The sequence below is a fragment of the Psammomys obesus genome, unplaced genomic scaffold (assembly GCF_907164565.1).
Source record: "Psammomys obesus unplaced genomic scaffold, mPsaObe1.curated_primary_1811, whole genome shotgun sequence".
Taxonomy (NCBI): domain Eukaryota; kingdom Metazoa; phylum Chordata; class Mammalia; order Rodentia; family Muridae; genus Psammomys; species Psammomys obesus.
In genome coordinates, this window is record NW_026596162.1 from 15,081,812 (window position 1) to 15,100,157 (window position 18,346).

Below are 18,346 nucleotides of genomic sequence, written 5' to 3' on the forward strand. Positions count from 1 at the left end.
CACACACACACACACACACACACACACACACACACACACACACACACCGATTCACAGCTCTCTCTGCATGTTAGTCAATTTTTCCTTACTGTGGCAAAACACCTAAGAGAATCCCCTTGAAAGAAAGATCTCACTCCACAGTCTTCCATACATGCTCACTCGGCCTCATCAGTGTGAACATACAGTGGAGCAGCACATCACAGTTATTTTGATTTTTGATATATTTTCTCCAACACAACCTTTCCATTTGGTATATTGGCAGTATTAATCCTTGCTATTTGCAAAGTAAAAGGCAATAGCATTAACATTCTTTTCAGTAGGTGCCTCTGGACTGTCTGCCAAACGATCATGAGTTATGAGCAGATGGAGTTCTCAGAACGACCCAGCAGAAAGCATAGCTGACATGAGGCCAGGTGAAGGCCAAGTACCAGGGACTTTGAAAAGCTGCAGCAAAATAAACCTCACACTTGGGATGGAGACCGGGTGCTGTTCAGATGTGAAGTGCTTGCTTGCATGCACCTGAGTTTGATGCAGCACATACGTTAAATAAAAACCAGCAAGGCAGCACACAGCACACTGTGATCTCTGAGCAGGGGAGACAGACACAGGCAGGCCCCGGAGCTTCCTGGCCACCAGCCTAGCTGCACCAGTGATCTCTAGGCTCAGTTAGAGACCCTATCCCCAAAAATAAGGTGGAGAGCAACTGAGGAAAACACTCTACCCTCACACACATGCACACATACACACTTACACACACACATTCACAATTTTGAATGGATGCGTTGCTTCTTTTCTACCTCCTTCCTCAACAGGCAGAAGGAATGAAGGCTCTGCACTGTAGGTTTCCTCTCTGAAACAAGGGCACCTTTCAGAAGACACCCTGGTGTGGCTTTACATTTGGAGTCCTGCGCACTAGAATAGTGAGTTATTTGACTTTTGTTCTCAGAGCACCTTGGCTTTGAGGGGTTTCCAACGCATTCGCCTGCCGACCAGGTGACCGGGAAGTTAGAAACTTTCATGGATACAGCAAGCCATCTCCTGCAAATGTCTTCTCTGCAGGTTCAGGGTGCATGGCCAGTTTCTTATTAGATCTGCAAGTCATGGCCAGAAACCAGAGCTCACTGGTGAATCCGGGAGCAGCAAAATGTACCTCTAAGCCTGGGACCCTGGGATCAGTGTATATGTGGATTGGACAAGCTGCCGCCATTAACTCAGCAAGTTCTCAATACTGATCCCTCAAAGAGGCACCAGCTGGAAGCCAGGAGGATGGAGCCCCAGAGACCAGCAGCAGGCACACCCTGTGGGTGACAGGAGGAACCCAGCACACCTTCCCTGACTCCCTGATGGGCGTGAACACACGCTATGTGACCCCCCCCCCCAACCCTGGAAAGTCAGATTTCCACCCTTTAGACATTGCTGGAGATCAAGTGATCCAAAAGACGTGCTCTGCACCCCGACTCCTGCTTAATTAGCACTGTTGGTGATTACTTCAGAACTCAGAGACGAGAACGCAGGAACGAATATCTCCTGACATAACGTGGGCACAAGCAGGCGTGCTCAGCAGGGACTCTTGTCCGTGTTGTTGCTTTCGTGGGGAAGAGGTGACGAGAATCAAAGCAGGACAGAATGAATGGGTTTTGCCACAAGGAGAGCAGTGAGTGCAACCCGAGGGCAATAATCACCACAAGCGCACTGCAAGTCATGCGCACACACCCACGGTCAGGATGCGTGCTAGAGTACAGTCTCTCTCTCTCTCTCTCTCTCTCTCTCTCTCTCTCTCTCACACACACACACACACACACACAGTATCCACCCTAGAGTACAGTCACACACCATGGTCAGCATTTATCCTACTCTGTACTTCCGTACTCCCCACGATCGGCATCTCCCTTCTAGTGTACACACACCTCGGACAGCATCCTCCTCGTCAGTAGTCTGTTCCTACGTTCAGTGTCTCCTACCTGAATGCTGTTCTTTTTTTTTTTTCCTTTTTTCACTTTTTTAAAAATAATTTATTCACTTTATATCCCGATTGTGGTCCCTTCCTTCATCCCCTCCCAATCCCACTCTCCCTCCCTCTTTCCCCATCCCCCTCCCCTAGACCACAGAAAGGGGGCACTCTCCTCCCCTACCATTTGACCCTAGCCTATCAAGTCTCATCAGGACTGCCTGGATCCCCTTCCTCTGTTGGGCTGGCAAGACCACCCCGCCAGAGGGAGGTGACTGAGTTCATGTCAGAGAGAACCCCTGCTCCCCTTAATAAGGAACCTGCATGAAGACTGAATGGCCAATCGGCTACATCTGAGCAGGGGTTCTAGGTCCTCTCCATGCATGGTTCCTGGTTGGTGCATCAATCTCTGCAGGACCCCTGGGTCCAGATTTGTTGGTTCTGTTGGTCTCCTTGTGGAGCTCCTTTCTCCCTCCAGGTCCTTCCATGCCTCCACTCTTCTATAAGATGCTCTGTGTCCTGCCTAAAGTTTGTTTATGAGTCTCAGCATCTCCTTCCATTCCCCTGAATGGTATTCTTTATCTAGCACATATCAGAGGTTTTATGTGGTAAAAGTTTTCTCCTCCTCTCCAGAGACTATGTATGCACACCAGGCCATTTCTTTCACTCTTATCTGAATGATCCCATTATAAAATAAATGATTCCACATTTTCCTCATCTGTTACCATGAGTATGTTGGCTCCTCCTTTTCCCTCTCATCTGTACCAGCTGGCATCTACCCTGGCCCAGGTGTCCAGGCCTCTTCCACCCAGGCAAGTGTGCTTCTGAAGGAACAGTGCCTGTCACAGGCCCATCTTCCTAATTAGGTTAGATGTCAGAGCCAGAATCCTCCCAAGCACAGTGTCAACATTTCTATCAGTCCAGCTTCCTGGTTACAACTGCCAAGGCAGAACAGTGTGGTCCAGAGAGATGAACTGACCATTCACACCCACAGTGAGGTACCCTGCCTCTCACCAGCCAACTCCAGGTTCTGAGGCACTATAACCCAAGCTAAGGCCATCATTCAGGGCAGCTTGTGAGGCGAGCCCACCTCTCTGTCACCACAGCTTTGTTTAAAGGGTACTTATCACACAACCTTTCAAAACTAAGCATCTGTGGAAAGGTAAATCCCAGCGCAGAGGTCTGTCTTGTGCAGGACAAGGTCTCACTGGTAGCTTACCATTCAGGGTGACTTGGGTCTTGATCGTGAACACAAAGAGAACATGTGAGATAACTGGGTACTTCTAGAAAGGAGACAGTTGCTACTTCTGAATGAGGATGCAACGTGCCCCAATCCGAAATAGCGGGTCACAGAGGCGGAAAGGGGCATGTGTGTGAGTATGTGAAATGTGCGTCCAGGATGAGTGAGGGCGTGTGTTTGTGTGTGTGTAGGGCGTGGGCTGTGTGTGATACGTGTGTTATGTAGCGTGTGTGTGTCTGTGCGGTGTGAGGGCTGTATGTCTGTGACATGTGCTCTGCTGATCCGTATATGTTCATGTGTGACCTGTGTGTATATCTGTGCAGTGTGTGTGCGCATGTGCTGTGTGTATTGTACAGTGTGCAGCATGTATATCTCTAGGCAATGGAAGGGATATAAAGGTGCTGTGATCACCTGTGTGAATATGTGACGTGTGTATACCTATGCAGCGTGTGTGTTGTGAGTATGTATATGATCTGTAGAATATCCGTATTTGTATGTGGTGTGTGTAGATCTATGTGCAATGTCTCCTAAGGGTGTATGTGCACCACAGTATGTGCAGTGTGTCTATGTGTATATCTCTGCAGTGTATGCGAAGATAGAGATATGGAGCATGAAGTGGCATTGTGTACATCCGCGTTGTGGATGTGGACGTACAGATGTGTACATATATGGTATACCGTGTGTATGTGTGGTACTTGGTTAGAACAATGTTTGTTTGTATGTGTGTGGAGTTGTACTTTGTACATGTGGTGTGTATGTGTGTGGTTATAAGTATATACCTAGGCAGTTTGTGTGTGTGTGTGTGTGTGTGTGTGTGTGTGTGTGTGTGTAGGGGTGAGGTATGCATGTATGTGATATGTGTGGTTATGGCACACATATGTACCTTTGCAGTGGTCTGTGAGGTATAGATGTGTAGCAATTGTATCCATTTAGCAAACCAACACTTCCGTCACGTAAGAGAGGACACGTTTTCCAGACCGAATTAAGAACTTAACCATCAATGTCTCGAGAATTTCTAAAGCTATTGTTCAAACGTCTTAGCAGTGTTTGTGTGCAAGCTACACTTCACGCCAGTTATAAACAACTTCAAGAGAACATGACAACTTTTCAGTTCTTCTAGAACCAAACCAAAATTAAAATAAATCTACTACCTAAGGTATCCTGAACGTACTTAAAAAGACTTTGGCAATGACTATTTTGTGTGAACTTCACTCGTAATTACAACAACAAAAAAAAAACTGTAAAAAAGATGTCTTTATAGATGAGTCAAATCTAAATATAAGAATAAATTTCAGAACAAATCTAATTTATAAGAGCCATCCACAGAGATAAATAGAAGATTAATGAATAAAACAAATGACTCACAAACTCCAGATGTCACCAGATTCATAAATCAGAGAAACAAAATTATTTTAAAAGACTTTATTAAAAAAAAAAAAAAGATTTTGTTCCAGAAGAAAACTGGTCCTAACATTCCAGAAAACAACTTCCTGTTTGGTTGGTAAGTCCTCCTCTGGGCCTGGGGTAGAATTCTAGCTGAGTGTGTGGGTGGTCCTGGTTTCGATGTCCAACACTGGGGAGAAATCTCCACAGTCATTTTCATCCCAGTGAAGGTGTGATGCCCACAGACTGTCGTAGAACTATCAGCGGGATCTGTGGACGGCCTCACCTGCCAGCTCCCCAGGGGGGCCCGGGGCAAGCGCAGCTCTGCACAGCGACCGCAAGCCTGTGCTCCTTGGTTTGGCGTCACATTGGCTGTTGGCACCTGGGCCTGCCCTGAACGTGGTCACTTCTCAGCTCGTTGACCCCTCCCAGCCTTTTAAAATCTGTGTTCCGCAGAGCCTGTCTGGCGAGGGCCATGCTGGAACCAAAGGCTGGCCTGGTGCAGACCACACATGTAGTCTCTCATGTAGTCTCAGGCTCCAGTTCCGAAACCAAAGTTTATACCTGCTGGACAGCAGAGGCTCTTCGCTGCCAGGCTCAGACTAGCTTTCCTTCCTACACTCTCGCTGACTGGAACCAGGAGAGAGAAGAAGGATGAGCCTGAGAGAGACACATCCACGCAGGTGAGCAGCCCCAGAACCGTTGCTAGCCGTTGCCAGCCGTCTCCAGCCGTCGCCAGCCGTCGCCAGGGGACTGTTCCACCCAGACAGAAAGCAAGCGTAGGCAGACCTGCAGTGACAGTCCTCATGGTTCGCTGTCAGGGTTTCCACTCTGTATCCAGGGCCTGATTTCTCGTTCTTTCTCTTTTATGTTACCACAATACTCAGAGGAGTAAGGTAGTGTCGACACTGGGGCTTGGCTGAAATTGGTCCCCCGCCCTTATTTAACAGCAGGCTCAGGGTGGGGCTGAGTTGGCAGAGTGCTTACTGAAGATGCTGGGAGCCCCAAGTTTAATCCTCAATGCTAGGGGATCTCCATGGACCAGGCAGGGCTGTGCACACCAGCAATCTCCACACTGAGGCCAAAATGAGAGGAGCGAATGTTGAAGGTCAACACTGATTATATAGTAAGTTCAAAGCCAGCCTGGGATACTAAGACCCTGGAGGGTGTGTGTGTGTGTGTGTGTGTGTGTGTGTGTGTGTGTGTGTGTATTCAACTTTTTTAAGAAAAAAAAAATGTTAAACTAACATCAGGCTCAAGGGTGGCTGAACATATCGGTTAAATGTGCTGTGAGCTTGGAATCTTGCCAGGTTGAGGATTTTTTCAGTTTTCAGTTTTTCGTTCTTCACTGGAAATATTAGCAGCTGCTGAAGAAATGGTTTAATGTTTTGCAGATGACCAAAACCCATTAGGCCTCACTCTCTACAGTGCACCTCTAAAGTATATGGACGTGCAGTGTCCGGGAGTTGTTACTCGAGAATGCAATGCCGGTGACCACCTGCCAGCAGGAACTTCCTGTAGATGGTTTGTTATGACCCAGTGCAGGAATTTCCTAGAGATCTAGAAAACATCTGAGCTTTCTTTAACTTAGAAAACAGAGGTATGTCGAAAGGAATTGAGCCCTTTCACAAACTCTAAACCTTCAGATTTTAGAACTGAGTTCCAGTTATAAGATGCAAGCTTGTTTGTTTGTTTGTTTGTTTGTTTGTTTTGGGCTTTTTTTTTTAAACAGGGTTTCTCTTTGTAGCCTTGGCTGTTCTAGACTAACTCTGTAGACAGGCTGGCCTTGAACTCACAGCAATCTACCTGCCTCTGCCTCCTGAGTGCTCCAGTGCACCCGGCTCAGGTTGCAGGCTTGAAGGTTCCAGAACCCTTCATTCATCAGTAACACGAGCAGATAAACACTAAGTTAAGAGGCTTTTAGTTTTGTAGTTTTTCAATGAAACAAGTCAGTCTTGAACTCGTCATGACAGTGTGGGAAGTCGTCTCACATGTGCCAATGGAAGGTCATGTGATCCACTGAAGGGGGCACGCATACTAGGACCGCAACTGTCCTTTGCTGTCGCACTCCCTTTCTGTGTGACCCCAAACTTCTCCGAGGATGCAGGGAGCACCCTTGCTGGGTTTATGTTCACAGGGCACCATCATTCACAGCGGCTGACAGATGATGGGGCCAACAGAGGACAGTGCAGGTCGCTAGCGATTGGTGCCATTTTTGCACCTCTATGTGCCAGTGCCCCTGGGGCACTGCTGCACCCTCTACCTGGGGGCACAGGTAGTCTCTGAGGACACCCAAGCAGCTTTCTGGCCCCTGGATGTTCGGCTGCTGACACTGGGATAACTCAAGACCGTCCCCAGAGAAAGAGCCCAGGCTAAGCAGGCTAGGTAGCTTCCCGTTAATCACTTGGCCCCATCTGACAGGGGCAAAGCCTTCGTTAAAGTGGTTGTTTTCCTTCTAAAATGCCATTTTCATTTGCCTGGCTGAATATTAATGTTCCAGAGTCACTGACCCAAGCGACGTGGTCCTTTTACAGCCCGAGTTTGAGGACTGCCCCTCATTTTGAAAGCAATGCTCTGTGTTCTGCCTCTCACACGCCAACAGCGTCACCCAGCTCTATTTGCCTATTTTAAATGCTCAACAAAAAGAAGCATAAGATGCAATTCCGAGCCTAGCAGAGGTAATGACTATATTCCAGCCACGGTTTAACCCTGAGGTTGTTGGGGTTGGTTTTTGTTCGCTTGGTTGCTTGGTTCTGCTCTTTGGCCCATGAACATGTAATTTAAACAAGCAATGTTCATCCTTTGCTAAGATAAACTCAACCAAATGTGTGTGTGTTATGCTGATCTGTGTCCCAGTTGTGAAAATATAGTGATAGAATATGACGACCCGTGTTCAGTAGCCGAGAAGATGAATTAAAACGCCCACTAAGGAGCGGAGCTGCAGTGGCCACATGCTTCATGTGTGTTTTATACAGGCAAAGATAGCAAGCATTCCTTTGGGGATCTGGTTCCAAACTACCAAGATGCTGCATCTACCCGAGCTTAGACTGCTCTGCAACTAGTGCTTATGGTTAATCTGTCCTACAGGTTTGATAACACAGGTGGCTGAGAAGAGCTTCTGTCTTAACAAAACAGCGATGCCTGGGGTAGCAGGACTGAAATGAGCCCCGGACTCTCCCAGCCCTCATCCGGGCAAAGCCCTGCTGCAGCTGGCCTGGCTCGGGAAAACCAGCATTTGGCAGAGGAACTCAGCTGTCCTGCGTATGCTCAACACCACGGCATGCTTGTGAGCTGCAGGGGTTCTACCAATTACATGATTGTGTTTTGAATTATTATTGTTCTTTGTGTTCCAAGAAAAACTCCTTTCCAGCCTGTGAGTCCAAGAGCCACAACCTTATTCCCTCTTAGTCCATTAATAGGGAAACCTACTCACTATCACCCTGAAAACAGTCCCAAAGACTGCCTCCACCGCCAGAACCCAAAACAGCTCGGGGCCGAAGAAAATCTTTCTGGGTAAGACGCCAGAACCCATCCTATAGGAAGCAAGGCAGCACTTGCCCTGCCCTCCAGATGCTGGCCTTTGTTGCTCTGGAGAGGAACAATCTCACTCCCCACCCGGCCAACCCCACCTCACCCCCGCCTCCCCGCCCCCACCCCCACCAGGGGAGGACACAGAAGTTGTGGCACTAGGCACACCCACACCGCTCATCCTGGGAGAGGGCTGGCTACCAGGTCTGACAAGTGGACCTCCGGTAGGCCAGACCTGATCTCGGGGTTGGACGTCTGGAGAGAAAGGAACACTGGCAGGACATCTGACGAGGCCAAGTGGCCTAAGCCCGCCTCAACAACAGTCCCCTGGGGAAAGCAGGCCCCAGCGAGGTGACCAGACAGTTCGATCTTTTCCCCCACCTATCTGCTAAAGGCGCGTTTGGAGTTCACTCCTTGCCCTGTCAAGCAAGAGGACGGCTAAGGAGGGCGCATTTCCTCACATCCAACTGTCGTCTGGTTCTCCTCACCCTGGGGCTTCGGAGAAGGACACCTGTCCCCAGCCGCCCCCGAGCCCCAAGACCCCCCTCCCGCCCAACTGTGCGTCCCGTTCCGGTGACCCACCTTGACCACATAGGTGACTCCCGGCCCCAGCACTTGGTCGCTGGCGTGCGGCGCGCCCCGTGGGGGCCTGGGCAGCGGCTCGTCGCCGGCCCGGCTCTTCCTGGTGGCACTCATGCTGGCGGCCGGGGCCCGGGACCCGGGCGTCGCGGTGCCACCGTCCGGGGCCGCCAGGCTGGGCGCGCTGCAGCTACCGGTGAGCCGCGCTCCCGCCCGCTCCCGGGCGGCCGACGACAGGCCGCGCAGGCCGGAGCTGGAGAGTTTCAGGTGGGACACCTTGTGGAGCAGGTGGCCCAGGCTGCCGGGCCCATCGTCCGGCGCCTTGCGCAGCGCCTCGCCCGACACCAGGTAGGGGGTGGCCGCGGGCTCCGCCGAGACCTTGCCGCCGCCGCCGCTCACCGACAGGCTGTGGAGAAGGTCATCGACCGATGTCACCGAGTCATTCCTGAAGCGGTTGTACTTGGTGCGCGGAAGCATGCCCCTCCGTGGGCTCGCCGCATCCGCCCGGGCGCTGCTGGTGCCGGCCCCGGCGCGGACTGCCGCGCATAGCACACGGAACCGCGGGGCCCCCGGAGCGGGACGAGGAGCCGGGGTCCCGGGACAGCCTTTCCGGGGAGGGACGGCCGAGGCCGACGAGCGAACCCTCGCACCGTTACAAAGCAGCGGGGCGGCCGCCGCGCGGCGCGGGCCTGGGAGACCGCGGGTCGGGCTGGACCGCTCGCCTGGCCAAAGTCATAGTTGCCGCGGGTGGAGCGGGCGCCCGGCCGCGCCGAGCTGCTCCCGGCGAAAGCGTGACTCACTTGGAAGAGACCCTTCTCAACAAAGGCTCGGTGAGCTCGGCAAATCACTTCCTGTAGCAAAAAGAGAGAGAGAGAGAAGAAAACGACATCCACCCGCTGACAGCAACCACAGCCAATCAGTTCTCAAATTTCCTTTTTCTACCTTCGCAGATATTTCCTTCCAGTCTTCGCCTTTTCACCTACCCCCCGCCCCGTCCCGCGTCTGTGCCGAAGGTAAATCCAATTCCTTCAAATGATCTCTTGAACTTTCCCGAAACCCATCATGTCATGCTGAGGTTTGTTCTTCCCTTGCTCGGCTCATGTGGGTGAGCCCCAGAAGTGTCTGGCTGCGTTAAAATGTGACGAAGGCTTTTTAAGAAGTCTTCAGGCGAATCCTGGTGAATCCTGATTTGGAAAGTAGCAAGAATTTTTAAGTAGGAAGGGAAAGAGAGGGGAACCTTCTTCAGCAGATGAATATTTAAAATAAAATAAAATAAAACTGTCAGTTTCCTGTGGCTTGCTTTTCTTGCTCAGATCAACAGAGCAGCCATGACATGTGCCTGTGGCGGTGCAGTTCCTCGAATAATACACGAAAAAAAAAAAAAAAAAAAAAAAAAAAACCAAATCTGCACCTGAACTTCTTCTCCGTGCAGCTCAAAGGGTCTTCCCCGGTAATTTACAAAAACCAGCAGCCTTTACCAGCCAGGGTTAAGTTGAAAAATCTACTTCCAAAAAAGAATGGTGCTTCTCTGACGAGCGGCAACAGGCTCCAGAAATCCATGCCAAAAGCGGAAAAAAAGAGGGCTGCGTTTGGAGCTTCATTCCAACTGAATGTGTTTAAGCCCTGGAAGCAAGCCTTGGTAGCACTATCCATCCATTTCAACGCCCCTTCGGTGCAGCCCTGCAGTCAGGAAGGGGGGGAAATGCTCTAACTGCCCATCAAATCCACAGCAAGAGCGGCCTCATCCTTGGGAGCCGGGCTCAGGCTTGCAGGGACACACACAGGCCTTCCTCCTGGCGCTGAGGCGGATAGGACGTCGACAGCCTCCCCGAAGGTCTGTGCGAGACTCTGGGACCCACTGACCCCTTCCTCGGCCGCCTCTGCCAGGTGGCACCGCAGGGGAAGACGTCAATCGCTGTCAAAGTTTCCCCGGTAACTTCTGTGCAAGCGGATGCCTTTGGCTTCTAGCACACTAGCAGGTCACCCTGAGTCTTCTCGCGCCCGCCGGGGGGGCTGATCACGGGTGCCAGCGAGGTTCCCAGGCTTTCGGGGAGCCCCGGGAAATGGAGTTTAGGGAGAACCACCCATGGCGGGAGGGCGGGTGAGGCCGGCTCCAGGGGACGAGGAGGCGCAGAGCAGCCGAGCCCTCCCCGGCTCAGCAAGCGCGTCCCCTCCGCTCTCCAGCCGCGCCGCAGCCCTAGCCCAGCAGCCACCCCGCACTCTCTCTTCTCCCTTCCCCTAGCTTGCATAGCAACAGCAGATGCGCAGCCCACAGGCGGTTTCGGTGGTGATTAGAGTCCCCCTCCAGTGTGAAGCGAGTCAGCCCCACCATTCCCAGGCCGTGGTCTTCATTAGAAGCAGACAAAAACCGATAGAATGTGAATGAGATGCCGTTTGTGTGAATGAAAGGGCCGGCGAGCGAGCCAGCGTTTCTGTGAATGGAGCCGGGCCTTGCAGCCACTGCCAGGCAATCCCCTGGGCCCAGGCGGCCTCAGCCAATGAGCGGCTGCGCCGATGACTCATTCAACAAAGGCTCGCTCAATAGTGGAAGATTCCATTTCAATCAAGGGCGGGATCTTTTATCCAACAGCAGTGTGGGGAAAAAAAAAAAGAGAAAGAAAGGGAAAAAAATAACAGCACCCAGATTGATTACCAAAAAATGCTGGATGAAAGGGACTAGCCGGCGTAGAGAGACGGGGGAATGAGCTTTATAAAGACGTTGGAGACGCTCGGGTCAGGCCGGGGTGCCGCAGGACCACTCTCTTAGAGGTGAGCTCTACCCAAACTTTCATTCACTGGTTCCTCTACATCATGAAGCAGCCATGAATGTACCAGCTTTTATTATGAATGCACACAGAAGACACAGTCGAAGGCTGGCCTCTTCCCCCTGGAGGAATAAAGAGCACCTGTGCCCGCTAAGTCTCCCGAGGGGGAGAGGGGAACCCCAAAGCTACATCATTAACCCGTTAGCCAACAGGAGACTTTGCATTCCATTATGAGGAAATAATGCAGTGGGATCAACATAGGGAACAAAAAAATATGAATGGCGGTGTGAATTTACATACAAAAATTATACTGGTTGATGTTAGGTGTTAACATTCCAAGAATGTAACGTGGCACAGTGAAAGCTGCAGTTAGCTGGAAAACGGTGTGAATATTTTGGTATGCAGGAGAAACGAAAATGAGTTAAGAGCGCCCAAGAGCATCCGAGGGAGTTCCGCAGCCCCTGCCCTGCGGGAGAGCGAGGCTCACCAAGCTCACGCTGAGCCCAGGAGAACCCTTTGTTCCTGCCAGGGAGCCTGGCTTTGCTTACTTTAGGTACCATACTCCAAAGCCCAGTCACCTGGGTTACCAACACGCAACAAACTGGCGCTGGTGAGAAAAGGGCCAGCTGGGTAGAGAAGTCTAGATGCCATGTTCTTCGTCTGCGCTGTGCTCTGAATCTCATGCTGAAGTCAGAGGGCGGAAACTTAATCTGTGTCGTTTAGCAGAAGGGCATTTGGGGTGTGGTGGGATTTAGCCAACAGAGCGGAGCCTCAGTGGTTGAAGAGGGGGGCTTTGTAGGAAGAGGGCAGGCTGAGGCAATAGCCCAGCCACGTAAGCACTTGCCTAGCAAGTGTGGGGAAATGAATTCAATCCTCAAACCTCACATTAAAAATAATTAATAATAATAATAATAATAATAATAATAATAATAATAACCAAGCAGGGGCTGGCAAGCCAATGTTGCCTAGGCAGAGACAGGCAGGTTCCTGGGGTGCTGCTGCCAGCCAGCCCAATCCACGCAGCAAGTTCTAAGCCAAGAAGAAACCCTATCTCTAAAAAACACAGGATGGGGCCAGAAAGATTGCTGCCAGCCTTGATGACCTAAATTCAATCCCCGGGACCCATGTGGTGGAAAGAGAGACTCATGACGTTGTCCTCTGATTTCCACACGCACGCTGTAACGTACATGCCTCCCAACCCTGCAGTCTATGAAAAGTTCTCTTTAAAAAGTATGGCTGTCACCTGAGGAAGGAGTCTTCATTCCCCCTCACACAAGCACACCAGCACAAACATGCAGCTGCACACACGTGCCCACACAAAAGGAGAGAGGCCAAAGTACACACGTGTGTGCGTGCCTGTGTGCACACACACTCGCTCATGTGTGTGCACACAGGCATACATGTCCCCAGCCTCTCACTGTGTGAAGCCCTGAGCCACTCCAGGCTCTGCTAGCGAGAAGCCCATCATCACGCCTTCCGGTCTCTCAACCATACCAGACCAAGGAGCCAAGGTAAACACCTTTGTTTGTAACTCATTTAGTTTACTGGACTGCATTTCTAATGAGAGAAATGGATTGGGACACCACAACCATGCACAGAAGCACCCTGCCCGAACAGCTGGCACCCTCGGCCTGGCATCTCCCACTGAGAGGAGCACAGGGCAAAGCCTGAAGTTCCTGCCTGGAGAATCCACCTAGGTCAAGGGATGAAGAGTCCAACCAGGTGGAGTGGAAAGCTGGGGTGGACAAGTGCATGGAACGGTCAGCCTGGGGTTGGGCGTCTTGACCGTGGAGACACCCAGTGCAGAGGCTGAAATGGGGAGATTTCGAATTCTCTAGACGAGATGCAGAAAAGGATGGGTAGGAGATTGGGTAGGCAGTCCATGCTTATAATCCCAGCAGTTGGGTGGTTGAGGCTGGACAATCACGGGCTCTACTAGGGCAGCCTGGGCTACATGGTGATACCCTGTCCGGAAAACAAACTAATCAGAAATCGTAGCATATAAGTCTTAAAAGCCCAGCTTGAAGGATGCCGTGGAAGGACAGGTTTCCGGGGGACCCATCTGAGGGTTCAGCGATGAGCACCATCACAGCCTTGAGGAAATGTGCATCCATTGTGCACGCAGATTACATCCATTTTACACAGATGGAAGCCGAGGCTCACCCGGGCCACACAGTGTGCCAGGGCCCACATCTACGTTCATGCCACACACAACCCTGCCTCAGAGAGCCTCTCCCTGCAGGCAGTGGTTGTTCATCACCAGGGATCATAGGACAGTGCTGCCAATGGAATCAGAGACAAAAAAAAAAAAAAAAAAAAAAAAAAAAAAAATGTTCTTTCCAGAGGATAGAATGGAACATCCTCAGACTTCCAGGGGATAGAATGGAATTTTTAAAAGATAGGCTGTATTACAAAGAGGATCTAGGGAGATGGTCCAGTTAGTGAAATGGCTGACACACAAGCACAACTGGAGGTCAGATCCCCCAGAACCCACAATCACAGCCAGGTGTGGGAGTGTGCACTGAAATCCTAGTCCTGGGACAAGGAGACCGGAAGATCCCCGAAGCTAATCCTATCCGATTAATAAACGCTGTTTTCAGTGAAAGACCCTGTCTCAAAAATTAAGGTGGGGAGCTGGAGAGGTGGCTCAGGGATTGAGGGCACTGGCTGCTCTTCCCGAGGACACAGGTAGAGTACCAGCACCACAGGGTGGCTCACAGCCGCCTGCGGTTCCAGAGAAGTTGATGTCCACTTCTGGATTCCTCCAACACTAGGCTCACACATGTAGGTTACCTCAATACACATAAAATAAAATAAGAAAGGTAGAGAGTCAGCCAGGCCGTGGTGGTGCAAGCCTCTAATCCCAGCACTTGGGAGGCAGAGGCAGGTAAATCTCTGATTTCCAGGACAGCCAGGGCTACACAGAGAAACCCTGACTCAGAAATTAAAAAAAAAAAAAAGAAGAAGCAAAAAACCAAGAAAGGTAGAGAGTAATAAAGACACCCTTCTGCTTTCACACACACACACACACACACACACACACACACACACACATCTTCACGCCAAAAACATAAACACAAATCTTAGGATGTGATAGAATACAACAGAGAGGAAGTTAGTGTGTGTTACAGAGCAGAAGGGGGTAGAAGAGAATGGGAGCGTGTGAGGTGCAGGAAGGAGGGAGAGAGGAGCTACCGCCTTTGGAGGAAGGGGAACATCTCACCCTCGGGAGGACGGAAGTGATTGGCAAGTGGATCTGGTAGAAAACAGGAGTCTTTCCACCTTCCTTGGGTGGCTCAGATGAAAAAAAAAAATTGTGGATATAATCTAAAAGGATGGAGACCACCAGAAATTTGCAATAACCAAAACCCCTGGTCAAGCAATGAGTTTATTGGAGTTGCTTGCTTGGGTGAGTATGGGTGAGGGATTCCTTGAGGGAGCGACCAATCACCAAAAACCCCACCCCAGCTTGAACAACTGGATTCTGGAGGAGCTCTCAGGTGATTTCACTGAGCAGTCTCCTGCTAGCAGTCGCCCACTGCCTGGACAGCCTTGAGGGGAGCACTCACACCTTCTGGAAGTTTCTCTCTAGCTTCCCTCCCTCCGTGAGGAAGTATTTCAATCAGGAGGAACCAGCCACACAGCAGAGAGAGCCTCTAGGTACTGCACACTTCGCCACTTTAGCTTGGCTTTCCTGGTGGATTTTTATCAGGCCAGAAAAAAAAAAAAAAAGGTGGATTGAGAGACTGAAATGGATTTTGGGATGCGGTGGGGTAAGGGGGATCTGTCTCAGGCACTCGGAGTGTCAGAAGAGCAGCTGGTAATAGTCTGTGATATTGATGAGGATACACAGTCCAGTCACAGCCGCCTGGCCGACGTACACACGCCTGCACCCCAAGCCTACAGATGCCAGTGAGGACTGTTTTGTTGTGATTACCACACTAGCTTTGCCCTCTGTTGGCCTCACTGAATCACACCTTTGCTCTTGGGTGGTGACCCTGGAGGAAATAACCATGACCGCCTTGCTGGCTGATCTCCACACCACCTCTAACACACGCCGCATTAATAGATGGAAGCGTTTGCTCTGTGGATGTGGCTGGTGTGGTATTTCAGGACACTATCGTACACTGTGGCAACTCTGTATGGCACACACCACACACACAAGCACACCAGGCCACCTGGGGCTCTGCTGCCCCGTTGTCTGCTCTCGGGGATGGGACAGGCAGAGCAGCCTCCATCAGAGACACTGGCATTCAGGAAGGAGGAGCCCTGGCATTGCTCTGACAGTGCTGCAGCGCTCTGCCAGGAAGTGAGAGGACTGAGCCACCTTTGCAGAAGGTTGCTGGGCCCCTCTTGAGATGCCAGGCGGCAGATTTTTCTGTCTGCACTGAGCTGCTGTCGGGCCATCTCTGGGCTCCTGGACAGGGTGGTGGGCGTGTTGCTAGGGAACAGCCAATGGAGCGGAGTCCGTGGGAGGCTTCCTACAGAATCATGTGATCTGGGGATGGCCGCACAGCCTGTGGTCAGCGCGGCTCTGCCAGGATGATGTGAGAAGTAAGTGGTCCGCTGCTGTGACCGCGGCGACACTGTGGCACGGACGAGATGGACCCGCACTGTGCATTTTACCAGGGCCGACTCTGCCCTCCCCAGGGCTGTTCAGCCTCCCCTGGAGGCTCTGACATCTAAAGTCACTCTCAGGCCCACCTCATCTGTTGTAGGAAGTGCTCCGGCATTCATATTTCCAGTTAACCTGGGCTCCGGATGTGCCTCTGCCCCTGACAGACTGCATACACACCAGCCAAGTGTTGCTTCTAGAAAACTAAATAGCTGTCTCGGGAATTCTCCCTAATGCGACAGAGAACACTGCGCCCCAGAGTTCAAGTTGTGAGAGCAAACCACTTTCTCTGAGTCTGAATGTGCCTAGCTGTGAGCACGGGGTTGTGAATCCAGAGAGATGACCCTCGTCTGTGAACCTGAGGGCACTGCGTCCCAGTCACAGACCGGGCCACACACAACAGAAATAGACTCTCAAAACCTGTTTCTGAACAGGAGGTAAATGATTAAGCACCACACAGTGGTTCTCAACCTTCCTAATGCTGCAACCCTTTAATACAGTTCCTTGTGTTGTGGTGACCTCCAACCATAAAATCATGCTCTGATACCCTTATGAATTGTAATGTAGGTATGTTTCAAGATGAGGGTTTTCCAAAGGAGTTGCGACCCGCAGGCTGGAACAGCTGCTCTAGATACACAGAGAAGCTTCAAGTAAGTTTATGTCAAATTAAAACAAAACAACCCAATAAGTGAGATTCTGGGTTGCTTACTAACTTTCTGTTAGGAAAACCTTAAGACACACAAAACTGCAGGACCCCCATGTTCCCATAATTAAACCTTCCACCTTACCAATATTTTTGCCAGCCCAGCTGCTATATACCACCCTGAAAGAATGTTTGTGCTCTCACAAAAGAAAGACAGGCAGCCCGATCTTGTAGTTTCACCCTCCAAATTATGAGCCAAATAAACTTCTTCTTACAAAGTCCCCAGTGTGTCACTATAGTAATAAAAATTGAACTTAATATTTTGTGTTTGAACTTCTGCAGAGAGCTCAGAATTGGGTGAGGAGACTAATAGAAATTCTCCCAGTCTGACTGAGTTAGCAGTATAAATTTGAAATGGTTCACTTTTTTTCAGCAAGATGCTAGAAATCTTTTTAAAATATTTTTGTTAATGTACAAAGGAATAAGTTTCATTGTGACCTTTTCATGCATAATACATACATACAAACATACATTTATTAGTATTATTATTATCATGCTTTGTCCTTGTTCCCCACACATCTCCTTCTCTCACTCCTGCTGGTCTTCATCCTCATCCCAAATAATTCATGTGATGTATTCCACTTCCCTCTCTTGTCCCTTTATCCACCATCTACATCTGTGTAAATATACATGTAAACACAAGCTCTGTGTGTAAGAGAAAGTAGTGGGATATTTGTCTTTCTGAATTTGGATTATTATGCTTAACAGAAGGTCCTCACTCCATCCGCTGTCCAGTAAATACCACAACTTCTTACTTCTTCACAGATGAATCCTGTTTCTTTGTGCGCCACACTTTAGCCTTTCATGTGCTGATGGACGTCTAGTTGGGCCCATGTCTTGACCACTACAGCTAACATGAATGAACATGGATGTGCAAATAACTGGTCGATATGCCAGTACTATCTTACTTCTTTAGAAACGCCTGTACTGAGTTCCACAGTGGCCAGACCAGCTGGCCTTCTCATCCAAGTCGAAGAGTTTTTCTTTCCCCACATCCTTGGCAGAATTTGTTGTCCTTTGATTTTGTGATGAGGACCACTCTGACTGGAAAGGGATGAAGTTTCAAAGCAATTTTAGTTTGCATTTCTCTGATGACTAAGGCTATTGAGCACTTTTTCAACTGTTTGCTGGCCATCTTTCCTCCTTCCTTCAAGAATATTCTACACATTATCCCATAATTGATTAGATTTGTGGGTTGTGAGGTGTTTTATTTTTGGAGTTCTTGATGTATTCCAAATATTAAACCCATGTTGAATGAATAGTTAGCAAGGATTTTCTCCCATTCTGTGGGCTTTCTTTTCACTCTGCTAATTATTTCCTTTTGGGGGGGTTTCAAATTTCATCCAATCCCACTTGTCAACTCTTGGATTAATTTCCTGTGCTGCTGCAGTCCTTTTCAGAGCTTCCTTCCCTATGTCTGTATCTCAACATGTTTCACCCTAGCACTTTAAGTGTGGGATCTTACATTAAGATCTTTGGTCCATTTTTAATTTATTTGACTATGGGGCAAGATGTATGGATCTCGTTTTATTCCTTAAGATGGATATCCTGTTTTGTTGTGTTTTTCCAGCACCGCTTGTTAAAG

At 50.0% G+C, this 18,346-nt stretch overlaps 1 protein-coding gene across 1 annotated transcript in view; it reads right to left on the bottom strand.

The window, feature by feature from the left end:
- The window catches only part of Shc3 (SHC adaptor protein 3), a 131,696-nt gene extending 120,575 nt beyond the window's left edge, over positions 1-11,121 (bottom strand). Inside the window, exon 1 of the mRNA XM_055595140.1 lies at positions 8,682-11,121. Within this exon, the coding sequence (XP_055451115.1) occupies positions 8,682-9,155 (474 nt within the window). The 5' untranslated portion in view covers positions 9,156-11,121. The remainder of the gene's footprint in view (positions 1-8,681) is intronic.
- Between the last annotated feature and the right edge of the window lie 7,225 nt (positions 11,122-18,346).